Source organism: Callospermophilus lateralis, chromosome 5, assembly GCF_048772815.1.
Source record: "Callospermophilus lateralis isolate mCalLat2 chromosome 5, mCalLat2.hap1, whole genome shotgun sequence".
NCBI classification, from domain to species: Eukaryota; Metazoa; Chordata; class Mammalia; order Rodentia; family Sciuridae; genus Callospermophilus; species Callospermophilus lateralis.
This window is the reverse complement of record NC_135309.1, coordinates 113,780,551-113,803,699: the sequence shown is the minus strand read 5'-3', so window position 1 is coordinate 113,803,699 and position 23,149 is coordinate 113,780,551. Positions and strand designations below refer to the sequence as shown.

At 38.0% G+C, this 23,149-nt stretch overlaps 1 protein-coding gene across 4 annotated transcripts in view; it reads left to right on the top strand.

The window, feature by feature from the left end:
• The window catches only part of Mast4 (microtubule associated serine/threonine kinase family member 4), a 552,573-nt gene that overhangs the window by 205,575 nt on the left and 323,849 nt on the right, over positions 1 to 23,149 (top strand). The window contains exon 1 of one of the 4 annotated variants that reach the window (XM_076857188.2): positions 14,092 to 14,152. The exons of the other annotated variants lie outside the window; for them this stretch is intronic. Within the exon in view, the coding sequence (XP_076713303.2) occupies positions 14,114 to 14,152 (39 nt within the window). The 5' untranslated portion in view covers positions 14,092 to 14,113. Of the gene's footprint in view, positions 1 to 14,091; positions 14,153 to 23,149 lie in introns of those variants that run through there. 4 annotated transcript variants of the gene reach the window in all.

Sequence of the window (23,149 nt, the reverse complement as noted above, 5' to 3'; positions counted from 1 at the left end):
TCATGGCAGATAAAAAAGTTAGTGCTGATAAGCAGTATTATTGCTGGGGCTCAGTTGACACACCTCTGAAATGAAGGGTTGTTAGTGCCTGGTTTCATCTCTAAAATGGAATGATTCTAGGTTCAGCTAAGACGGATCATCCTTTGTCTGCCTGGGAAATTAATGAAAATGCTTTTATATTCTAATAAAATTTTTTTATTCTAATAAATTCTTTTTTGAGGAACTCTAATTCCTAGTAAAATGTTCTTAGGATATTTTGTTCAACATGTATTTATTGACCTTTTATTACCTTCGTATGGGAAACTTTTCATTTCAAGACTTAAGGTGATAAAACTATTTTTTGTCTGGAATATATTTTCACAAATATTAGTAGCCAAAAATATTGTAGAGAAATATTCATAATTGGTAAATATCTGGGTGAAACTGTTTAAGCATATTTATTGTTCTATTCTTCCAAACTTTGGGTCGATTTGAAAAAAAAAAAATGAAACTAAAATAAATTGGAGGTAAAAAAAAAAATAGGTAAATGTATTTTCTTTTCCCTTAAGGAAACTAAGACAAATTAAAGAAAGCAGTTTATTAAATGACTTTCCCAAAGGCATTTTAAAGTTAAGTGGAAGAACTGGGAATAGATTCTAGTAGCTCAGTTTCCCATCTTGTGCTTTTAGTGCGTATCTCCCCACTGACAGAAGCAGGAAGGATTTTCCTCCAGGCCCTGATGCTGAACAAAGTGTCTCTGATCCTTGCAGCATTCCTGTGTGTTTCTTCTTATATATTATCCAAGTGGGAAGAGCAGGAGATCAGTACCTGATTGTCAGCTTTGTAAAACTGTTAATTGGGCCTGGGGTATAACTCAGTGATAGAGTGCTCGCCTAGCATGTGCAAGGTCTTGGTTTTGATCCCCAGCACTGTAAAACAGACAAAAACCCAACCAACCAAGCACAAAACCTTCCTGACTGAATGGCATTGAGTGAATATTTATTTCATCCACAAAGAAATGGATGATTCTGGTTCTGAACCTAGAACTTAAATTTATGATAGCTAGAAACAGAAAATGAGTCCCTGCTAAGCACTATTTCATAGTGGAAGAAGGAATGTTAGATACAAGTCTGATGAAGAGATGAGATTAAGCATCAAAAGCTGTACTCTTGCACATCTTTCAGAATTGAGGGTTTGGTAGGAATTTGGTTTTGTGTAGAGTCTGAGAGGGCCTGAAGATTTCATCCTTGTCTGTCACTATAGAAAGTGAGGAGGGAGAAGGAAAGCTCTGTCTACCTTCTGGTCCCACCTTCTGGTTGAGAAGATGTATCTCTAAGGACACTTTTCCGGAAATAGATAGTGATGTTTGCCTAGCACCACCTCACTTCTCACCCAGAGCTTCAGAGAAGGAGTATCCTCATATATTTTTCAGAGTTTTGTTATGTTACCTAACCTAGTAACAAATTAGAAAATCCAGATAATCCTTTTATGATCATTGTGAACATTGTTAATGTTATGACATTTGGAAAAAGCTCAGAATTGGTACTGGGCCTTCTCAGTAATGGTGAGCTATATTTGGGTCATCAGCATGGGAGGGAGGAAATCGCTTTCTTCCTGGCCTCAAGCAGCTTTTCTCCTCTTGTGGGTCTCTCATATATTTGGATGTGCAGCCATAGATACATAAAGGAGGCCAGCCTCCCAAGTGAAAGGTCTAGAACATCTTTCCATGTGCAAAGCACATGGGACAGACTCAGCATTTGTTGCTTGATTATCTTTTGAGAAATATTTTCACCAATCTCTCATCTTCATTAACACAGATAATCAAGAGTTTAAAAAAAACAAAAAACAAAAAACTGGAAGACACTGGTAAGTATACTGATGCAAGTAGTATTTTTTCCACTAGGTGGCGCATCAGCAAATCTCCTTTGCAATCCATAAAAGTAAAAATTGCGATGCATGAAAAGCAAGCATCTATAATGCATGTGAGAGAAAGGTATGCCCTGTGTGCAAGGTGATTCACTAAGTCAACTGGGAAAAAAATCAGAGTATATATAAAACTAATTGTCTCATTGTTAAATTATCAAGAAAAGCTTTTTTAAGGCTAATAGACTGCTCAAAATTAAAATGCTTTATGATGGCACATGGGGATTTTTTTCTTTAACAGTTGGCTTTAGATCCCAGCTACAAGTAAGAGAATTCTTTTAATTTTGATAGCATTTTAAATTTTAGGGAGTAACGTACAGAAGACGTTTTGGCATTGTAGGTTTATATACTTGAATTATGGTCAGAAAAATGGTACATACTTGAGTTGGAGAAATTCTTTGCAGTAACTTTAAAAAAAATTAACATGGGAACACACTGAATGTTTCTGAAATGTATTATCAATAGCTCACTGTAAAACACCAGAGCTACATGAATAACTCCATGCTGAGAGTATATTAGCTATAGTTTAATACTAAAAGAATGGTCAAAAAGGCTTCTTTGGAAGCATGCAAAGGAAGCAATATTTGCATTTGATAAAAGTATTCTCTTTGAAGACTAAATAGTAAAATTAGTAGCATAATTCTAAAACATGTGTTTCAGAAGACAAATAAGGATATATTTTTTAAAATTCTGCTTTCTAGTCAACTTATTAGGATTTTGTTTTGTTCCTCCACACAAAGAAACCTGTATTTTTTTCTAATGAGTTAAGGTAAAGAATTTCTGTATATTGCTTCATGATGTGGAATGAGATTTTTCTCTATTAGTTTTGTCTGAGGGTAAAACAATCATCGTGTACACATCCCGTTGCATCCGGTTTTCTTTAGAGGACAGTTAAAGAATACGATTAACAGGCTTCTCACAAATGTCCTTACTCCCTCTCTCAGAGGAGAGCTGTGACAGGTTTTCAAGGTTGTCAGGTAAAGTATGAATTCACCAGAGTTCGGGTGGCATTGGAGAAACCTCAGGAAGGAACAGATGAAGGATCTTGTTTGCTTTTAATAATTGAGTTATGGAATACATTTAGTAAGACCAAGAGAGATCAGATTTACCCAGTTCATTGAACTTCAGTCTTAGAGTAAGGTTGTACACAAAGTGCCTTGTCTTTCCATAAAAATGCTAATCTGTGGTAAGCAGAACTTAAAGTCACATTCTTTTATGGCTTCAGTGGTTCATGTTTCCTTTTCCTTCTACTTCCCTTTGGTTACTTCTCTTCCTCACCCCTTTTCTCAAGTTTTGTAATCACTTATGAGAAAGATTAGGTGAGTATAGTCGTTAGATGGTTCCTAGTATAAGTCTTTCAGATAAGCTAAATTTGTAAGAGTGTAATCAGCAGAAGGAAATTATAGTCTGCAAAGTTTGGAAGAGAGAAAGGGATAGAATTTGTGGGGTTTGGTTTTGTGGGCCCAGAAGAGATGTCAGAGTCCAGGATGGTTGTGGTTGGAGAGAGTGGTTCCTTTTAGGAGCCAGACCCGAGATGTCTTGTGGCACCTTACACACCCAGCTGGACTTCCCTTCCCTGTGTGTGCCTGTGCAGGAGCTGTGGTCACTGCCTGGCCTTCTTTCTTCTGCTCTCCCATCCCCTCTGCCTGAAAGACTTCCCACATCTCTAGGCCAGTGAGTCCTAACTTGTCTGCACATTGGAATCACCTGGGGAGCTTCAGAAACTGATGATTCCTGGGGCCCACCATCTACTCCCTGAAACTGTGATTCATTTGGTTTGGGTGTAGCCTTTGTTTTGGGAACTAATAAAAGATCCTCCAGTGATTCTTGTCTGTTTGCACTCTGTTTACTTCTTCTCCCAAACCCTCCCTCATGCTCACCCTCTGAATTACTCCCTCCTGTATCTCAGCATCCCCAGCACCTTGCTTGTACTGGCGCTGTGTTGCTACTTATTTTCTGTCTTTGTTTATTTATTCATGTGTCTTAGGACTGTCTTGTGGGACCTAAGAGTTTCCCTCTTTCTGTTTTCAACATCTATCATAATGCCTGACTCATGGTTGATACTTAGTGATTGGTTTTTGAATTAAGGGGATAAAAATATAGTAATACAATGATTTAAACAAATCAATTCATGCATTTTTGACTTAGGAATTTTCATCACCCAGGTAGATATTTCTCCTTCACTTGAAGAGCATAGATTCCCTAATCTCCTGTCTTTTCTTAAAACAATGGTAAGTATATAAAATTAAAGAGGAATATGTTCTATTGGTTGGTATTAGCTGGAGTCACAAAAGCCAGCTTTAGATAAGGGGACCAAAGAGGGCTAAGCTTAGATTCAATAAAGCTCAAGGAAGTGAGTGGAAACTGTCGATTTCTAACAGAGTGATTCCCCATCGTTTTACTTAGAGAATATTCATTTATCTAATTGATGATAATCTGGCCAATTTATTGTAGCATTAAAAATGCAAATCAGTTACCACATCAAAATATTCACTTGTGTGCCTGAGACTTTTTAAATTTTATTTTTTATTTTATTAGGTGATAATGGGAGGCATAATTGTTAATGTTTGATTCTGGCAAAATACAATTAGTTTCTGTGAAACACATTGTGCATTAATGATATCATTAAGATTAATGAATATAAATGAATGAGCTGGGGATTTAAACAGAACATAGTGACTTTGTATCAGTGTGTAAAACTTGAGATAGATTTTCTTGATTTTTATGGATAATGTGCTGGAATTTCTATTGAATTCTTATAAAAAGAGTAGAGAGAAGGTAAATCTAAGAAATTAAATGAGTTACCAAAAGGATCAGATATTTTAAAACTTTTACTGCCATTTTGTGGGAAAAAATTTGTGAATTGATTTTGGCTAAAGAAAACCACCCTTCGGTTTTACCTGAAGAAAAAAAAAATAAGAAGAGCTTTCAATAGGTATTTCCAGGCCCTGTATGTATAAAAGTGTGTATTTTGGTGTATTAAAAAAATAAGGATCATAAATCATTGCTCATTAAAATTAGATGTGATTTAATGTCATTTTTGTATATACCAGATGTTCTACAATAGTATTTATTACATTAATAATTTTTAAATGTTAACAAAACTTTGAAGTGTTTATTTCTCTTGAGCTAAGAGATGGAAAAAGGTGACATACAAAAAGAGATGCTACTCATCCATGTCTTAGGGAAGAGCCTTGGAATAAAATTGCAACATTACCCCTCAAATTATGGGGTATTCTGAATACTGATGCATGACTGTCTTTATAGTATATATAGAAATTTGACCACAAACAATGTAAAGCAGAACAGGTTGAACTGTGACTTGGGCACTAATAATTTAAGCACTGTGTTTTCTATGTCTTCTTGCTCAACTAGACAGATATAAATACTGTGACATCGGGTAATGCTTGATCTGACTTCTTCCTATGGTATATATCCTTACTTGGATCTTCGCTGGATGCTTGTTTCTCCTATGCATATTGTATGTGTGGGTGTGCACACATTTAGTTTTTTATTTGTTTGTGCAGCTATTTGGGAGTTTTGCAGGGCAACCCTTGTCCTTGAATTGCAGTTGGAGTCTTGGTGCGATGGATGAGGAAAGTGCAGGAGACAAAAGAAGTATTTTGCAGCATGGCTATTGTCTGGGCCCTGGGCCCTGGCCTGAGAGACCAGAATTCTCTTGTTAGCTCTGCCTTTTTGCTGTTTTCACGACCTTGGGCTCTTCTTTTAACCTCATTGTCTTACTTTCCTCATTGGTAAATTGAACCAGTCTCTTCCCTTTCTACTTCACAAGGAACTGATGAGGATTAATGATGTAGAATCTGGATCCCATTTTGTGTTTCTCAGAAGAGTATATTTAAGTGAGGCCAGAAGACAGAGTTAATATCGTAGAGAAGTAGGACGCACATTGCTTACTGTGCTGTATGATAGAGTCCCAAGGAGTACTTGCTTCTTTTTCAGCCATAAACTACTTGGCAGGTGGCAGCCCCATTTCTCTTCTTGTCTGAAGTAGAGGCATGTTAGTGCAGGATGATAGAAAGTCAAAGCAAATGTGGGGCATAATGGGATAACAGAATTCAGGGGGAACTCGAAAGCTTTTTCATTCTTGCCTCAAAGAAATCTACTTTTTTTTTTTTTTTTTAATTATTTATATGTACACCTCTCGGACCGCTTGGCTGCTCAGTATTTGTAGTCACCAAAGTGCTGGGCTCTGTTGTGTGCATAATATAAGCAAGGTCAAAATGAGGCTTACAGTCCAGCTTCAGAATTAATTGAACCTGATGCCTCTAGCTAGGCTAAGGCTGAAGATGTGATCTTAAACTTGGGGCTTAGAATGGTCAGCTTGCTCAAGGTCACTCAGATCTATGTAGTGATATGTGTGGATATAAAAGCCTGGATGCAAAAAAGAAGCTTAATTAATTTGTGTGTGGAATCCCATCTTCACTTTATTTAGCATCTTTGTCTTTGGTCAATTGTGTCTTAAGAATTTGGAGAATTTAAGTTTATTTATATTTTTCTGGGCTGGGGGAAAGGAGCCTTAATTAGATTTTAGATTCTAAGGTAACAGATTTGGCTTTTCTCTTTGAAAATTTTCAGAATTTCCCCCCACTTTGTGTTTATTGTTTTCTAAGCAATTTAGCTATTTAACCTGGAACTCAGCCTCTTTTCATTGCAGGATTTAAAAAAAACATTTAATATGTGAATAGCCTGAAAGTGCTTTTGTAATTTCTGATTTAATCATTATACATGGAATATAGGAATTATGGTACATTTTTAAAAAATATCTTATTTTTATCTCCAGGGACATCTTGTCACTTTGGTAATAATTTTAGGAATATCTGTCTCTGTTTTGGAAGCTCATAAAATACTTAGTCGATTCCATTAGTATTATTACCAATATATCATACATTCAAGTTTTTAAAGCTTGTGCAATTGATAGGCATCCTATAATGACAATACTACCAACATCACTTCACTCATATGTGCCTGTCTTTCTATATGAATATGAAATATGGAATTTTGCTAAATATTATTTCATGGTCCCAGTGTTAGCTCTGTATCATTTAGAGTTGAAGGAACACAATTGAAAAAAAAAATACTGGTGATATTTCCAATTGTCAGATCTTCATAAACGCTCTCTTATGAAAAAAATGAAGTTGTATTACCCAGTTTTATTAGAAATGCTATATTTTGTTGGATTCGTGTGTTCACAAAGTAGAGAATATTTTCCTGCTGTGATTGATGTTAGGGCATTTATGAGGATAGTCTGCTATATTTCATATGTATATGAGGGTGTCATTGTTAAAATGTTCAAAAGAAAATTATGTATGTGATTTATATTTTATTATTTCCTCCTAGGATGTAATTTTTTCAATACTATGATTCCTGTCATATTGTCAGTAGTGATTTGATGGCTAATATGCCAGAAATAATTAGATAAAAAAAAGGTGATGCAAACGTCAAGACAATATAGCTTTCTTGTGAAAAGCCCTAAGCGAAATCATGCATGTTACATAGCAGAAATCACCAACTGCATACATTTAAGGAGTCTTCAGACTGTAGGAGGATGGGAAGTGGAGCTAAAAGCAAGAAGCGTGGGATGCAGCATATTTTTTAGGCATATGCTTGCTACTGACCCCACCTGCAATTTTCACTAAATGAAATATATTTTAGAAAATTCTGCTCTTTGGATAAATTCAGATTTTGGTGTATTGTCAATGGGAAGGTGATGGGGGTCCTCTTTTTTCCTTTTAAGTGAGGAGGATTCCATCTCTCTCTGGAAGGCAGCCTGAACTTTGTCTTAGTCTCCTTCGCAACAGGTTTAAAATCTTTTTCTTAAGGGAAGAAAATACATATAGTATGAGTTTCTATTTCTTTACGTTTGTTAAACTTAAAGGTCAGAACTTGAACATTTTCAAATTCTAAAGTATGGGAAAAGATAATTTGTGGTTTCCATGTTTGTTCCTGAGTGGAATATGTCTTAGTACTTTAGATAGACTGAAGCCCATCGAGGAAAGTCCTTTCCCTTTTGAATTTTGATGACACTGATAAACTAATCTATCTGGTTCGCTTGTATGTTACTGTAATAAAAATAGTAAATATTTCTGAGGATTTGGTTGTAAGAATATTAGTTAATTTTCTTGTAATATTGTGGTATTAATATTGCATAATAGCAAATCCAGGTTGTCAACCCCAGCCAAGTATTTAAGGTGTTCTCATCTCAGAGTTAACATTAGAACGTGTTTTGGGTACAGAAGCTTCAGCTCCTCACTGGTTCCAGATCTCCGCTTTCCCACTTGGGAGAGTATTGGTGATAAGTAGGGGTTGAAGGGAAGCCTCAGCCCCCTCTTCAGCCCTGAGCATGTTCCTAAGCAGGAGGAAGAAGCCTGGAAGCTGGGAACATGGATTAGTGGCTGTGGTAGGAGATGCTCTGGGAGATGATAATGGTCCAGAGGAGAAAGGAGAGTTGGGACTCAGGGCTGTGGCACAGTGGGGAAGGATCAGGTGTCCACGGTGAGAGGCGTTTTCCCATTTCCCAGCAGGTAACCTCTTCCTGCCTTCCCCAGCTTCCTGGTCATAAGCTCATAATGATATTTTCATTTTGCAAATGAGAAACACAAGTTCAGGGAAGGTAAGGGACTTGTGACAGCTTACTGAACTGCTCACTGGCAGGACTTGAATAGGGACTGGCTCCTTGAGGGTAATTCTAAGTAGGCTGGGGAGTCATGGCTTCTGGAAAATGAAGGGAGAAGTTAGGTCTGGGATTTCCCCCTTTTTTTCTTCCCAGCACTGTGTGGAACCTGGTGAGCAGCCTTGTCCTGACTCACTTCATCTAAAAGGAAAGAGTGATTTAGGAATTGCCTTTGGTGGTAAATTCCAGACAAGGTTTCAGACTAGAAAATGAAGAGCTGCCCAAACCCCCACAGGTTAACAAGGATGTGTGTTATGCCTGGCACAACTGAAAGGGTGCCCGTGGCTTTGTGGAATTCACATGATTGTGAGTAAATATGGGTTGCATTTGGAACTGTGTAATTCAGAAGCATGCCAGGAAACTAAGATTTGTTTAGACTGAGAGTGGAGGCTAAGAAGAGAGGGCTAAGATAAAGATTGAGGCCATGCCCTCCAAGTCCTCTCCTGATAAGGCTCTTTGTTTGTCCCCTCCTGGCCAGGGCACTCTAGCTTCTCCACTGTTGTAACTGAGACCTCACTCTTTTTCTCTCTTAGAATCCCAGGGTCTATAGAATTGGGGATTTCAAATGCTTTTTGCTGGCATATTCTAACCATTGATGCTTATGATAGGGTCATTTTTCCTTAGGAGCTAAAGAATTTGATGATTATCATGTTTTTCTTTCACTTTGAAAGTATTTTCCTCTCCCCTGTTTAAACACTAAAGAGGCAGGAAAGCATGGTGGTTATCAAAGCAGACTCTGGAGTCAGCCTCATAGAGGTTGGTATCCTGGTCCTAGCTTTCCTTGTTTGAGGAATCTGAGGAAGTAACTTAACCCCTCTGAGTGTCAGTTTCCCCATCTGTAAAATGGGATAATAATGGTACCTTATTCCTTCGGGCTGTTTTGAGGATCAAAGGAGATGATTCTAACTAGTTAGACCAGTCATTTTAACACTTGGTATGTGATCAATAAATGTTGGCCATTATTTTTAGTATTTAGAAGTGAAATAGGGAAATTTAGAGTACAAATATTACAAAGGAATTTAAATGTAAGCTCTGAAATATATATTCTCAAATGTTCACAGCTATGTTGTCATTCAGGGTTCTTATGATTTAAGTTGACACAGTAATAAAAATGGATACTGGTATGAATTCTCATGATCTATTTCTCCTTTGTACTTTTTAATTTCCTTTATATTGCTTCTTCTTCTTCTTCTTCTTCTTCTTCTTTTTTTTTTTAATGTAACACATTCATTAGCCACTGGCAGTTATCTATGAGTGGAAAAAGTAATTTGTGAATGAATGGAGGGATTTATTCACTTGACCATATTGACTTACCTTTAGAATGAACACACACAGAGACATACAAACCTTGTCTTAAAGTGACTGACAAGATACGGTGGTTGGAGTGTTTTATGTCTGTTTGTCCTTCTTGTTGAGAAGTAGTGGTCACTGCCACACTTACACGTGGAGACATCCAGGGGAATTCTCACCCTAGATGGCACAGGTACTGGCCATCATGCTCCAACCACATTGGGAGCTCTTTCTGGTGGGATGCAGGTGGGGAAAAATGTGGTGATGCTTTCCTCTCACTCCTGCTTCTGGCTCATGTAGAAGAGTGGAGGGAGAAACAACTTCTCCATTAGGAAAAGGTCCTCTCTTCTCCCTCAGACATCAGCTCCCTCTGCTTCTGGGTGGATGTTCAGAAGGAAAGGCTGGGAGCCGCTGGGAGGGGTGGTGTGGGGTGTCAAGGTTAGGTCTGCAAACTTCACACATCATTGTATTGTAAACAGTGCTCCTGCTACTCAAAGTGTTCTTCAGAGTCCTCCTTTAATGAGCTAAAAAATGGGTCAGATCCAAAGATTCCCCCTGACTTAGGGTACCCAACATGGAACTAGTGAAAGCATGAAACTTGTTTTTAGTATGTGAAAGACACCTGATGAGGTGAGTTTGGAGACAGACCTGCATCCTTATAGCCAACATCATCTCTGTGCCCAGTGATTAAGAAATCTCCATTTACCATTTTGTGAAAATGAGTACAACTGAATGCTGATTTACCCCTGGTTTTTCCCAGTTGGGTTTTGCAATTATTTTTATTCCTGAGAACCATTTAATTAAAGTAATTGTTAAGGTTTAAATTTGACCTTTTTTTTTTAGTGACCACTGATTTTGAGTGTTCTATGAAGTCAATTATGCCTATAATACATGGGCATGTGATGTATCTGTACAAATCACATTTTAAATCAAATACCACAAAGTCTTTGACTTTAGATTATAATTAATGACAAAGCCTATCAGATTTTATTATTTGAATACATGTGTACAAGTAGTATACCTTGAGGTGAATACTTTGTGAGTTGACTCACAATATTGTGAACATATTCCATGAAGGTATAAAATTGCAGGAAAAATGAGTTTATTAATGGAAATTAGTCTAGATCCCAATTATTACCTGTGAATAGTGTCATCATTTGAAGTTTTTATTGCATTTTAACACATGGCTTATCTTGATGAGAAAATATATAGCAAAGGGTAAATGTAGCAATTTTCCTTTTACTATTCCCTCCGCTAAGCCATTATTGCTTGATGTTATTTTTCAGCAGCCTTTCATTTTTGTCCCAAATGTTTTTGCCTCTGGCTGATTTTATTTCTTTAAAATGTATGTGTATCACTTCTCAAGGTGATACATTTTGACAGGTAATCGATATTTTTTCATATTAGATTTGATGGTGTGATGGTCATAATCCTCATCTTAGACTTAGTTAATGGTGGAATACTAACCTAGATTTTATCTCAAAATATTCCTTTGTTGAGAACATACTTTTCAATCTCATCCAAATTCTTTTTTGTCACTCCTACACGGCAAGCAGTTCCAACTGCAAGGTACCTGAGATGCGTGGAGTTCACTTCTCTGGGATGCCTGTCCCCTGACTTTTTGACAGTGTGCCCTCGAAATGTCTTCCTGTAGCACCGCCAGCTAGCTTTTGCTATTGGTTGCAGAAAAGAGACTTCTGGGCTCTCTTTTGCAAATATTTTCCTCTTGGCCACTTGTGATCTTTATCTCAAGGCAAAAAGTATTTTCCCTTCTCTCTCTTTCCAGTGGGAACCTAGTGTTCTTCACCAGACCCCACTTTTTCTAGAAGTACCAGCACAGTGAACATCATAGAACTCAGAACGGAAGTAAGGGCATCATGGTTGGCTTTTGATAGGTTGAGTTTTTGGAGTGGAGTCAGGTTTTGTTTTGTTTTGTTTCTTTCTGAAACCAGATAGAACTTTCTCTGTCACTGTGGACAGACAGTAGTGACTCTCAAAGTTGGTAGCTTCATGCTGACGTTCTCACAGCCAAGGCTTAGTCTGTTAGGGCCCTTGTAATTTGCGGCACTTTCTGTGTTCCTCTTTCAGAGGGTGACTTGAGTGAGAAGGGACAGCAGTGGTCATTCCCTTTATTTTCATTTTGCAGGAGCAGGTTGATGTGCAAGAGGGCCTATAGATAGCAAGCCCATCTTGTTCTCCCTCTTGGGGATCCATTTTATGTTTGGGAACATAAAATGCAATCAGTTTTCCTCAGTGGTTAGATTCATAAATTCCTGAGCTATTTTTAATGACATAATCTAATCAATTGATAGCAATCCCAATAGTATGTTGGCAGCCAGAAAGGAACAAAAAGCTAGTGGACTTAGCAGGCTAATGGATAGGACCCACTAGCCACTTATATCTTTCTTTTCTTTCTTTCTTTCTTTCTTTCTTTCTTTCTTTCTTTCTTTCTTTCTTTCTTTCTTTCTTTCTTTCTTTTTTTCCTTTTCTTTTCTTTTCTTTCTTTCTTTCTTTCTCCCTCCTCCTCCTCCTCCTCCTCCTCTACTTCAATTTAAACAGCTTTACTCTTTTCAAAATCTTTTAAAAATATGGTTTGTGCTAGAATCTGTTGTTGTACTTTGATATGCACAATGACCAGTTTTGTGCTGTTTCCTTTCATTTTTTTCCCCCTAAGAGATGGCATTACTGTTCTACATATAAGCTGAAAAGTCTCTGGGGTTTTCTGCTTAAATGGGATCAAGATAACTTAAGAGGAAAAAGCATGTTTTTCTGTTGATTCTTTTGCTGTGGTGGCATCTCTTGACAAGGGAGCTCTTTCTATGTCTGGGAACATAAAATGCAATCAGTTTTCCTCAGTGGTTAGATTCATAAATTCCTGAGCTATTTTTAATGACATAATCTAATCAATTGATAGCAATCCCAATAGTATGATGACAGCCAGAAAGGAACAAAAAGCTAGTGGATTTAGCAGGCTAATGGATAGGACCCACTAGCCACTTCCTTCCCCTTCCCCACATTTAGAAATCTCTAAATAACTGGATTACCTAAAGATCCAGGAATTACTGATCTTTTAAAAACCATTTATGCCTGTCTGTCTTTCTTTAAAGAAAAATGAATTTGTCTAATGACTAGAGTGAAGGAAAATATGGTTCTCAAACTGCAGATAGTCCTTATGTCTGCCAGGACCAAATAATTCTCTCAGTTTAAATATCTTTAGAATAGACACCAGGGGGAATAAGTCATTATAAATCAGTAGTAATATATATTGTTACTCCTGTGCCATGCCAGTAATGAAAACTTAATATTCATCTCTTGGTTGCTTTGAATTGAAATAAGATGAGGATGAGCGGAGTAAACAAGCTGAAACAGACTGTGAAGTTGCACATGATGGGAGTCTTTTTTTTTTTTTCCTGCTTATAGACTATAAATAGGTTAATATTCTAACCAATGATGGTTCTTAGAATTTCTTTTCCTTCCCACCTTTTACCTTTTGGTCAGGGATCAACAGAACTAAGTTATTATGAGAGAAATTAAAATCTAAGCTCTTTCTATCTGTGGGCTAGGGACTGACTGCTGAGGTGTTTATGTAAATGATCCAGGCATTCAAGCTGGAGGTGTGAAGAGTTCCTGGGAGGCGGACTGGGAGCAGCTGCCCCAACCCTGGCTTTCAGGCAGCCTATGTGTGTTCTGTTACATTTTGTTTTCTTTGATGCCTTCAGAAAAGATGAGCGCCAGGGACAGTGGTGCTGCTTGGCTGACCAGCTGTGCCCTAGTTTTTCACCGTCCCAATCAGCAGCTGTCTTTTACAGAGGTGTCTGTCACCGCTGATTTACTTAGCCACTTTGACCTTATACTTGCTTCAGAAGGGGCTTGACCCAGAGCCACTGCCTAAAGCCTTTTACCTGGAATGCCACAGCCAGCTTTTCGAAGAACAAAAAAGCAGGGATCCCAAGGTTTTCCATCTGATAAGGAGAGAGCCCCTGCCTGCCTGGATACGTGCATTAGGTGTTGGAGCCCACTTGCTGCTCTCTCCCTGGAACTGCAAGCATCCGTGATCTCCGAAGTTGCTGGAGTGAATAACTAAGCGGGACCAGCTGACTCCGGGCTCCAATCAGCTAGAGCGTGATGTAAGTGTTTAGCAGCTGCGGGGCTCTGAATTAGCGTGCCCAAGTAGAGGTAGTACAGCATGGCTAGACTGTGGTGAGAGGCTCAGAGAAAGCAGAGGGGGAGATGGATGAGTCCAGCATTCTAAGACGGAGAGGGCTCCAGGTAGGAATCATTCTGTTCTTGACATGTAACATTGTCAGTAGCCAGCCATTGAGGATTTCAAAGTTCCCTTGTCATTCCTTTACTGGGCATGAATATGTGCACCGTTCTTAGTGTCTACTTGGCAGTGAGCTCCACCGAGAGTCTCTAGTTACAGGTATGACACATCACAGGTTTGATGAGGGAGGTTCTTTTGTCAGAGACAATGGATATGACTTTTAGTTGACACTTTGGCCGCCGTTTGTTTTTCTGCTGGTTGTTCAAGAATAGTTAAACGTGGCTGGCAGTGACAGCTGATGAGCCGGTTTGGCATTCTGTCAAGTGTCTGGGAAGTCTGTGGAGGGTAGCAACTCCATCCAGTCCTGCAAACACAGGACTCAGTTTTGCTTTGGGGTCAGTCTCCTCCTAGCAGCATCTGTGTGATCGAATGGCAGTTGTGAGCAGCTGCTGGGAGTCTCCCCCGACAGTAAAATGAAAGTTTCTTCTTCTGGCAGCTCAATCAAAGTTTGCTGTCATTTATTTTTATTGAAATGAAGCAAAGATACCTATCTCACCATCATGCTTTTTTTGTGCCCAACTTTCTCTTAATTAAATTACTCTGACTTTAGTGTGCAAATGTATTCCAAGTTAAAACTTGGCAAATCAAGAAACTTGGGGGGAAAAAAAACATCTGTTTGGAAGTTGGTAAGTTTAAGGAAGCCAAATAATAAGTCTATCAAAATTGGTATTTTAACTCTTGATAACTCTTTTTTCCTGTATATAATGAATATTTTTCTTTGGGAAAGAACTTCATCATTAGCCATTGTTAAACTCTCAGTCATTATTTTTTGAAATTAAGAAAAAAATGCATGCTTGAGAATACAGAACATACAACACATTTAGAAATGCTTTCGTGATGGTCTTTTGAATCACAACTGTTCTTCCTATCTTTTTAGTGCTGTCAATTACTAATAGCAATTTTATTTATATCAGTATCACTATAGTATTACAATGTTGTGGGCAAACTAAAGGCTTATTTGCACGTAAACAAAAGAGTGGATTAAAGAAATTGGGGTTAAATGTCATCTATTGTTCTGAACCTAAGTAAACAGCCGGGGCTTCTTAATGAATGCCAGTGTGGTCATTGTTTTGAATGTACAGTGGGGTTAGTCACAGCCATGGATTTCCTTTTCTTTGTTTTCATCACCTCCATAAAGTTCTGGTGATGCACAGCTGTTTGTGTTCATGTCCTCTGTGGACTCACTAGTTAAATACGGAAACGCTCTTTGTTCAAAAGATCATGAACTCTATAGAATTACTAATAATTTATATCATCAATAAATTGGTTGAGAACTCTCTCATTCCTTTCATTTATTTCTGGTGATTTTGAACTGTATTTTTGAGAACAAATTCCTTTTTTTTAGTTTTTTGTTTCTTTAACCTACGTATTGTGACGACTTCACTGGAAAGCTATGGTGCTTTGGAGTGTTATGAATTTTATGGACCTTTCATTGTGGAAATAAAGGAATCATTATTTTAGTTATTTAAAATAATGGAGCTATTGTCTATCGAAAAGATTTGCAGCAAAACAAAGGAAGTAGTACTTGCTAATATAGCATTAGAATGCTAGATCTTTATTATACTTAAAGATGTATAGTAAAAGAAACTTTTACTACACCTGCCATCATGTACTCTATTATGGCTAAAGAATGTCTGCTGTCTACTACGAATGGGAAAAAGTCTTCATGTCATGAGAAATAGCATTAAAGTGCCTAAAAGTTCTGTTACTTCATAGTTAGAACTCCACTTTGCCTTAAACAGTGCCTGTTTTGCTCTTACTCCTTTAAGTCTAACATTTAAAAAATGACATCACATGTACAGAGTGGCTATTTTAAGAAATTCCAATGTAAGGAAACTACAAAGTAAAAAAATCTAAATGTGTATTTGTATTACAACAGATGTCACTGTAGAGTTCAGAAGAGTAACGCCACCTAGTGAATTTAAGAATTCAGTTAATTTAAGAATGCTCTGAATGAGGAGTATTTTGTCTGCCAGCCAGCAAAGCACACCTGTGGTAGTAAAGCAAGGCTAAAATCCACACGTTTGTATTGCTGGCTCTGACCCTTTGTTACAAGGTAATCAGAGCAAGTCACATCCCTTCTAGTGTCTGATCGTTATTCTGTGAAATCCACAATCTGGGATATGACTTGAGTTTGTTAAATAAGGAGATAGGTATAATTGTGTTTTTAAAAGTTAAAGGTCATATAATAACTTATAATAGGTTCTCAATAAATACATTCTTGGAAAGAAAGGATGATTTCTATTCTTTATAACATTCCATATCATTGCTAAAAAAAAATGAGATTATATTTTCTCCACATTTGTTGTTTGAAGTTGTCTTTTAAGTTAGAACAGTTACCAGTAAAGCTAGTAAACACTATCTTAGTGGTCATTATGACCTGCAAAGTATATAGGATTTTATATAATAATAGGAATTAGAGTCTATGTGCTGAACAGATATAGAATGTGGAACTAACCAACTCTTAAATAACTTAAAGATTCATGTCAAAAATCTGAAGCATATACTGTTCTAATTCTCTAAAATCTAATTTTATAATAATGCAGTATGTGTTTAGTATAAAGTCTTGCAGTATCTGTTCAGAACCTATCTTTAAATCTTTAGTACTTCTAGCTCTTCAAAACAGCATATTGGTGGTGTCTTTGAATTTTGGACTTTGAAAAATTATTTTAGTCCGACCATATAATTTCTCAGAATGTGGCTACCTCATAAAATGGCAGCACAACTGAGCTGTTCATCCGAAGTACTGTACTATTCCATCTTTTCTGGGGGCTGTGTTAATATTTCCAATACTACTGATAGCACTTCAATTACTGCCTTTAAGGTGAGGGTGAAAGAAAGAGGCTCCAAAGGCCTCCACTGTTAAGAGTCTGGGAAACATCTCAGATTGCATCTCAAAACCTGGAAAATTCTGACGGATGGATGGGCTTGGGCAGACCTTGGACTTGGGGCAATTTGAATTTCTAGACAGGTCTAATTTGTCAAAGGATAACTGGCTCCTTTTGGGCCCAATATTCCTCATCTGTAGATCACATTTTTTTAGCTGTCTGGGAAATTAATTGTTAGTGATTTCCATTACATGTTTTCCTTGTGTTTGTTTTAATGAAAGTGTCCCTATCCCTAATGTGATAGATTCCAAGGCTGGAGAACAATGGATGACAGGCATCATTATGGCAGACAGAAGTCACTAAGAGAGAGGGCTACTCCAGAGAGACCTCCTGCAGTTCCTCACCTGCCATCCTCTTCCCACCTTGTATTATCTTTCCCTGCTGACCATCCCAGGCTACTTCCACACCCCCAGCTAGAATGCAGGGGGTGGAGGGGGGCTCCCCCTAAATTAACTATATGATGCAGTTAAATAACAAAACAACTAAATGTTTATAATTTAAACTTGAAGATTTGTGAGGATATTTAGGTTTTGTTTCCTTCTTTTTCTCTTATATCTGATTTCATACCACTGACCTATTTAAAACAATAACAAAGAGTTAACATCTCATCTGAGCCTAGGACCTGACTTTCCACTGGCCTTGGTCTAGATTCAGGTTAGAAAGCTGTGAAGCAGGTGGACTCTTTGTTCTGACTGTGCATCAAACTACTTCTATTTTGTACTCTAACGTAGGCCATTCGAGTTATAACATAATGTTTCCTCTGAGTTAACTTTAATGTAATTATAGATGTGTTTACCCTTTACCTGAAACTCAATAGCATGATCATTATGTAGAAGTATTACTATGTCACTGTTTGTTGGAAGACTGTGGGTGGCTATAGTAAGAAGTATAGTTGGAAGTTTATAATAGAAACACTTACGATAATATTTATTCCTCTTTGGGATTAGTACTTTTGTTCTTCAGCAGTTCCGGAAAACAGAAAGACTTTTGTGTGACCAAAAATCAAGATAGTAAAAGAACGTTTTGTAGCACCTGTTAGACACGTTGAGGTGTATCTGCATGGTATTTCTTATTTATGGTGGAGTTTAGTTTCTCCCTCAGAGATAGATATCATACTATAGTTTTCTGATCTTTGGGGCATAAGGATGGTGTGCCCTCAAAATCTGTCTCTTATTCAGCTTTCAGTCTGCCTTTCTGGTTTCATCTTCTTCAGCTCTTTGTCTTTCAAAACCCTATTCCATCACCTCCTCTCCCGGCATACTGTGAGATTTCCAAACCACATAATCCTCTTTTCCTATCACTACTTTTCTTTATTTTGTCTAAATTCTTCCTGTTTGTCAGAGACCAAAGAAGATTCTAATTCTTTCATGGAATTTTCCATAACCACTGCATTCTATTTCTGAACTTTATAATAGGCCATTGTCTCTTATTTGTACACTTTTATTTGCACCTCGTAGCATGATGCATTTTAAACTTCTTGTATTCTAAAATGATTAAACCACTTAAAATTTTACCTCATTTTTAAATATTTTACCCTGCAACTAATTTATTGATTATTTGTGGCTTTAGATTCAGATATGTTTAGTGACTGAATAGCTCCGAGACAAAGTATCTTAACTACTCTGAATCTCTATGTCCTTATCTATAAAATGGAGATGACAAAAGAAGTAGTTAAAGGTTGAAGGAGATTGGAAATCTTTTAGCACAATGTCTGTAAATGGTTCCTCCTCAGTTTTAGTTCTTATTCCCCTCTCACCACAAAGCCTTGCACAGTGTAACTTTAAGTAATTAAGTATGGATGTCAGGCAGTGCAGGCAATCATAAAAGATGGAATGTACTAGCTGAGTGATTGGAGGAGAGTTTAATATTGAAATGATTATTGAAAAGATAGGGGCAGGTGTCAGGAAAGGTTAGGGGATGGTGCAGTACCAGGGACTGGAAGCAACAGGGAGCCCTCACCAAAGAGGTAAGGAGGGAGAAGTTAACAGAACCTGGAGAAAGAGAAGACAGGAGACTGGAGAGGTCACCCAAGGAATAGGAACACAGGCATGTGACCCCTCAGAGATGTGCCAGAGGGTAGATGAGACCTTATTTTCCCCTGTTCTTCTGAACCTTTGCTGTGCTGTCCATGAGCAGAAGCCATAGGGCAAAGGAGCACATGGACTCTGGGGCCCAGCGAGGGATGGAGAGGAGGTCTGAATGGGCAAGGGAGTACATTCAGCATGGTTGAAAATCACACGGGCTGAACTACCCCTTGCTCTTAGCATTTTGCCAGCTGAAGTCAGTGTCAAGTTTCATAGTGCACATCATTGGGATCTGAACTGAGTTCAAGCAGATGGAAAGATGCTTTTTGTGAAAACTCACAGCCCCCAGCCATTGACCACTATTGTGCAATGATGATGTAATGTCTCTAATCAGGCCCTCATTCTCATGGGGAAATGTTAGTTCGTCCATTTCCACTTTTAGTATTTGAAGCTCATGACTCTTCTTTGAATCAATAATGCAGGATACCTGTGCTGCAGCTCCTGTAAGCAATCTGTTGTGAATTGCTCTGCTTTTAGGATTCTGTGCATGGTTATCTCAGACAAGTGCTGTATGAGAGGAACAGCCCAAGAGACCTCTTATGGTTCATCTCCCAGATTCCCTGAGGTCTGCCCTACTGCAGGCCCAAGCACTAGGATATGACACACCTAGGTATCTATCTCTGTTCCTGTAGACGCTCCTTTGCAGAATCGTAATGTCACATTACATCCTTGGCTTTTATTAAGGGTTGATAAAAGAAGTAACTGAAAAAACATCTGCACTTTTTGTAAAACTCTCCTTGAGGTCCCATCCATTATGTTACGCACACTTGCTGAATTAGGCCCACATGATAAATTAAGTTCAAGTTCAGCACTAAAAAGCTCCTCCCCCTACGTGAGCCAGTTTGCGTATTTCGGTCTGGTGATGAGACCTGTGTGACTCCTGTGTCTTTCAGTTTATGCCTCAGCTGCTCAGGACTGAGTTTCATGCTTAGCTGCAACAGCTCTCTGGATAAAATTAGCCACTGCTTCATTGTTTAGCTATTCCTTCTTTTAAGAGTTGTGTAGTCACATTTATTATACCTTTTAAAAATCTTCAGTTACCCCAAAGATGCTCTCAAGTAGATAAGACCTAAAATTTTTGATAATGTTGCATTTTAAAAAATGGAATTGCTTTAAAGAATGACAGAAGACAAAGTCTAAAAGACCAGCTGATCAATAAACTAGATAAACTATAAAAATTGAGAATTACACCAACTTACCAAGATCTATATGCATGCAACAGCCAATAATTTTATTGTTGGCACCGGGGTCTAATGAAATCAAATAGGGTGTTGGAATTTACCAGAAACTTACATTTCCAATAAATTATGAAGAACCATACAGCTTTGTAAAGCATAATAGGAATCATATATTTTTCTTTGAAGCAATCAAAGCACAAGGATTGGCAGACAATTTATGAGATACATGTGTTAGAGGACAGCATTGCTGTTAAAATTGTTTTTACAAATATTTAATGTTATGGGAAAAGGCTGACAATAATGTCAAGTGAAAAAAAAGAACAGTTTTTTAAAAATACCTTTATTTTATTTGTTTATTTATTTGTTTATTTTTATATGGTGCCAGGGATCAAACCCAGTGCCTCATACATGCTAGGTGAGTGCTTTACCGCTGAGCTACAACCCTCACCCCAAGAGCAGATTTTTAAACTGTGTATATGATGTATGTACAATTCTTTTAAAATGTGTACTGTACACAGATGCATATTCATACACGTGTGTGAGGCAAGAGTAAAAGAGCATTTGTGCATGCATGTGCACACACGTGTATATACTCTAGCCTAGAGGGATGAAGAGCCTGTCTATGCTTTGAGTGGTCAAGGTCATCTCTACCATTTACCTTTTGTGTGATGTTGGTGGTGCTATTTAATTCCTTACCAATATAGTACTAGCACTTATTCACAGTTGTTAAGGATGAATTAGAATGAGATATAAAAAGTATACAAAATATTCATCATGGTTAAAAATTATCAAGAACTTATTTTCGTTTTCTTCATCATTAACATTTGACAAAACAAGAAGAAAATACATTAAAATACTAGTCTATTATATATGGATGGGATCATAAATATTAGTTTTTCTTCTAACCATTTTACAGAGTGTATCGTTTTATAATCAGTCAGAAAAGTGTTGTTAGGTGGCCTATTTTTATTTTTACTTCATTGTCTGAGAAAAACCTTTGGAGTCCTCAGTGGCAAAAATAAAAGGTCCTTGAAGATCATTTTTCTTTTTGTGCAATCTTTTGGAATTGAGATGAGTGAATCAGTTCTGATATGTGATGCAGGTCGCCAAACCTGAGGACAGCGGTTTGACTGCAGCAGATTGTGCTTTTGTGGCACCTGGAGAGCTTCCCAAGTCCTACCTGTGATCTGCACATAACCCACAGCAGTTCAATCAGCATCTCACAATGGTGGACAGTAGGAGCTGAGACACACCACTCCTAAGGGACTAAGTGTCTAAGTAACCTCCAAGTTGTGGAGCATATTCCACTTCTACATCCAAAATGCATGGTTTGATAGCTCTTAGAAGGTGTGTCAGAGCTTTGGCCTCCTTTATTCCAATGAGACCTGGGATGTTTTCCTCTTCGTAGAGAGGTGGGTGGAGTGTGCATGTACTAATTGCATTTGTTTCTTGCATTCCCAAATAATAACAATGATAACCATGTGAGAGCTGAAACTGTAAACCAACCCACCTTGGTGGGGCAGTTATTATAATGGAGTTACTGTAGGCAGGCTCTAGCCCTGTTCCTCCAAAAGGACTCATGACACTGGTGGTGTCCAGGTGCAGTTGTATGTTTTAAAATTGCCGCCACATATTCATGGTTTACATCAGAAAACTACTTTAAGGGCATGTAGGATGGTTGCCTGTCCCCTGCAGCATTCTCCCAGTGCTAGAGATGGCAAACACCTGTGATTTGTATTGGAGCCCTTCTCACAGGTACTCTTGAGGAGAGTGCATGTCTCAGAATACTGGTTATTTCACTGAGACTGTGGAAATATGTGCTTTTGATTCAGGCAACCCAAGGACAGAGCCTCATTCTTTGCCTTTCTTTCAATAAATGTTTAATAATAATAGCATATATCAATAGGTTTGTATCAGAGGATTAAGTGTGTGTCTTCAATATATACTTTTCTGCTTTTCTTCCAAGCTCTAGCAACACAAAAATGAGTAGAAGAAAATATCGGTTGCCAGAGGTTTGTAGATTGGTGGGGAAAACAGGTAATGATTTCTAAAATATTACATGGTGCAACTTATGTCAGTTATGATTCAGAGGCCTTGGTATGGGTGCACAGCTCTGCTGAAGGAGGTTGGGAAGGCTTGGTGGAGGTGGAGCTCTTTTTGATAGTTGATGAAAGATAAACAGGTATGCATTAGGCAAGAAAGGCATCCCAGGCAGGGGAAACAATAGCATGCAAGGTGTGATGGCTAGATAGAGGGTGCACCCTTAATAAGGAGGTACAAACAGTGTACATGAGAAACGGGCAGTAGTGATGGGAGAATATGAAGGACTTGAGCTTTATAGTCTAATGGTAGGAAGCCAATGAAAATGCAGAACTGCTTTACCCAATGTCAACTCTTCTATCAACTATGAATGAGGAATACTTGGGAAGAGCCCAGGAATCAAAGCAGTATAAACAGCTAGGGAATAATACAGGTGAGCAATGCTATGGCTGGACAGAGATGCTGACGGTGGGAGTTGAGGAAAGGCAATTTAACATAGTGGCATTAGAGGGATGTGGTGACATGCTGATGGCTAAGAAGAAGCTGTAGGCAACTCCTGGGTTTCAGGAGTTAGTGACTGAAAACAAAAGCAAGAAGTAAAGGTGATTTGATTGGTGAGAGGATGGTTAGATGGTCTGTGAATTTTGTGTTTAAAGAACCTATGGAGCCATCTGGAGGAAATGCATAGTGAGCACTTGGTTGTATAATTTTGTACATCTAAGGAGAGGTCAGTCCTGGGCAGAGAGTTTGAA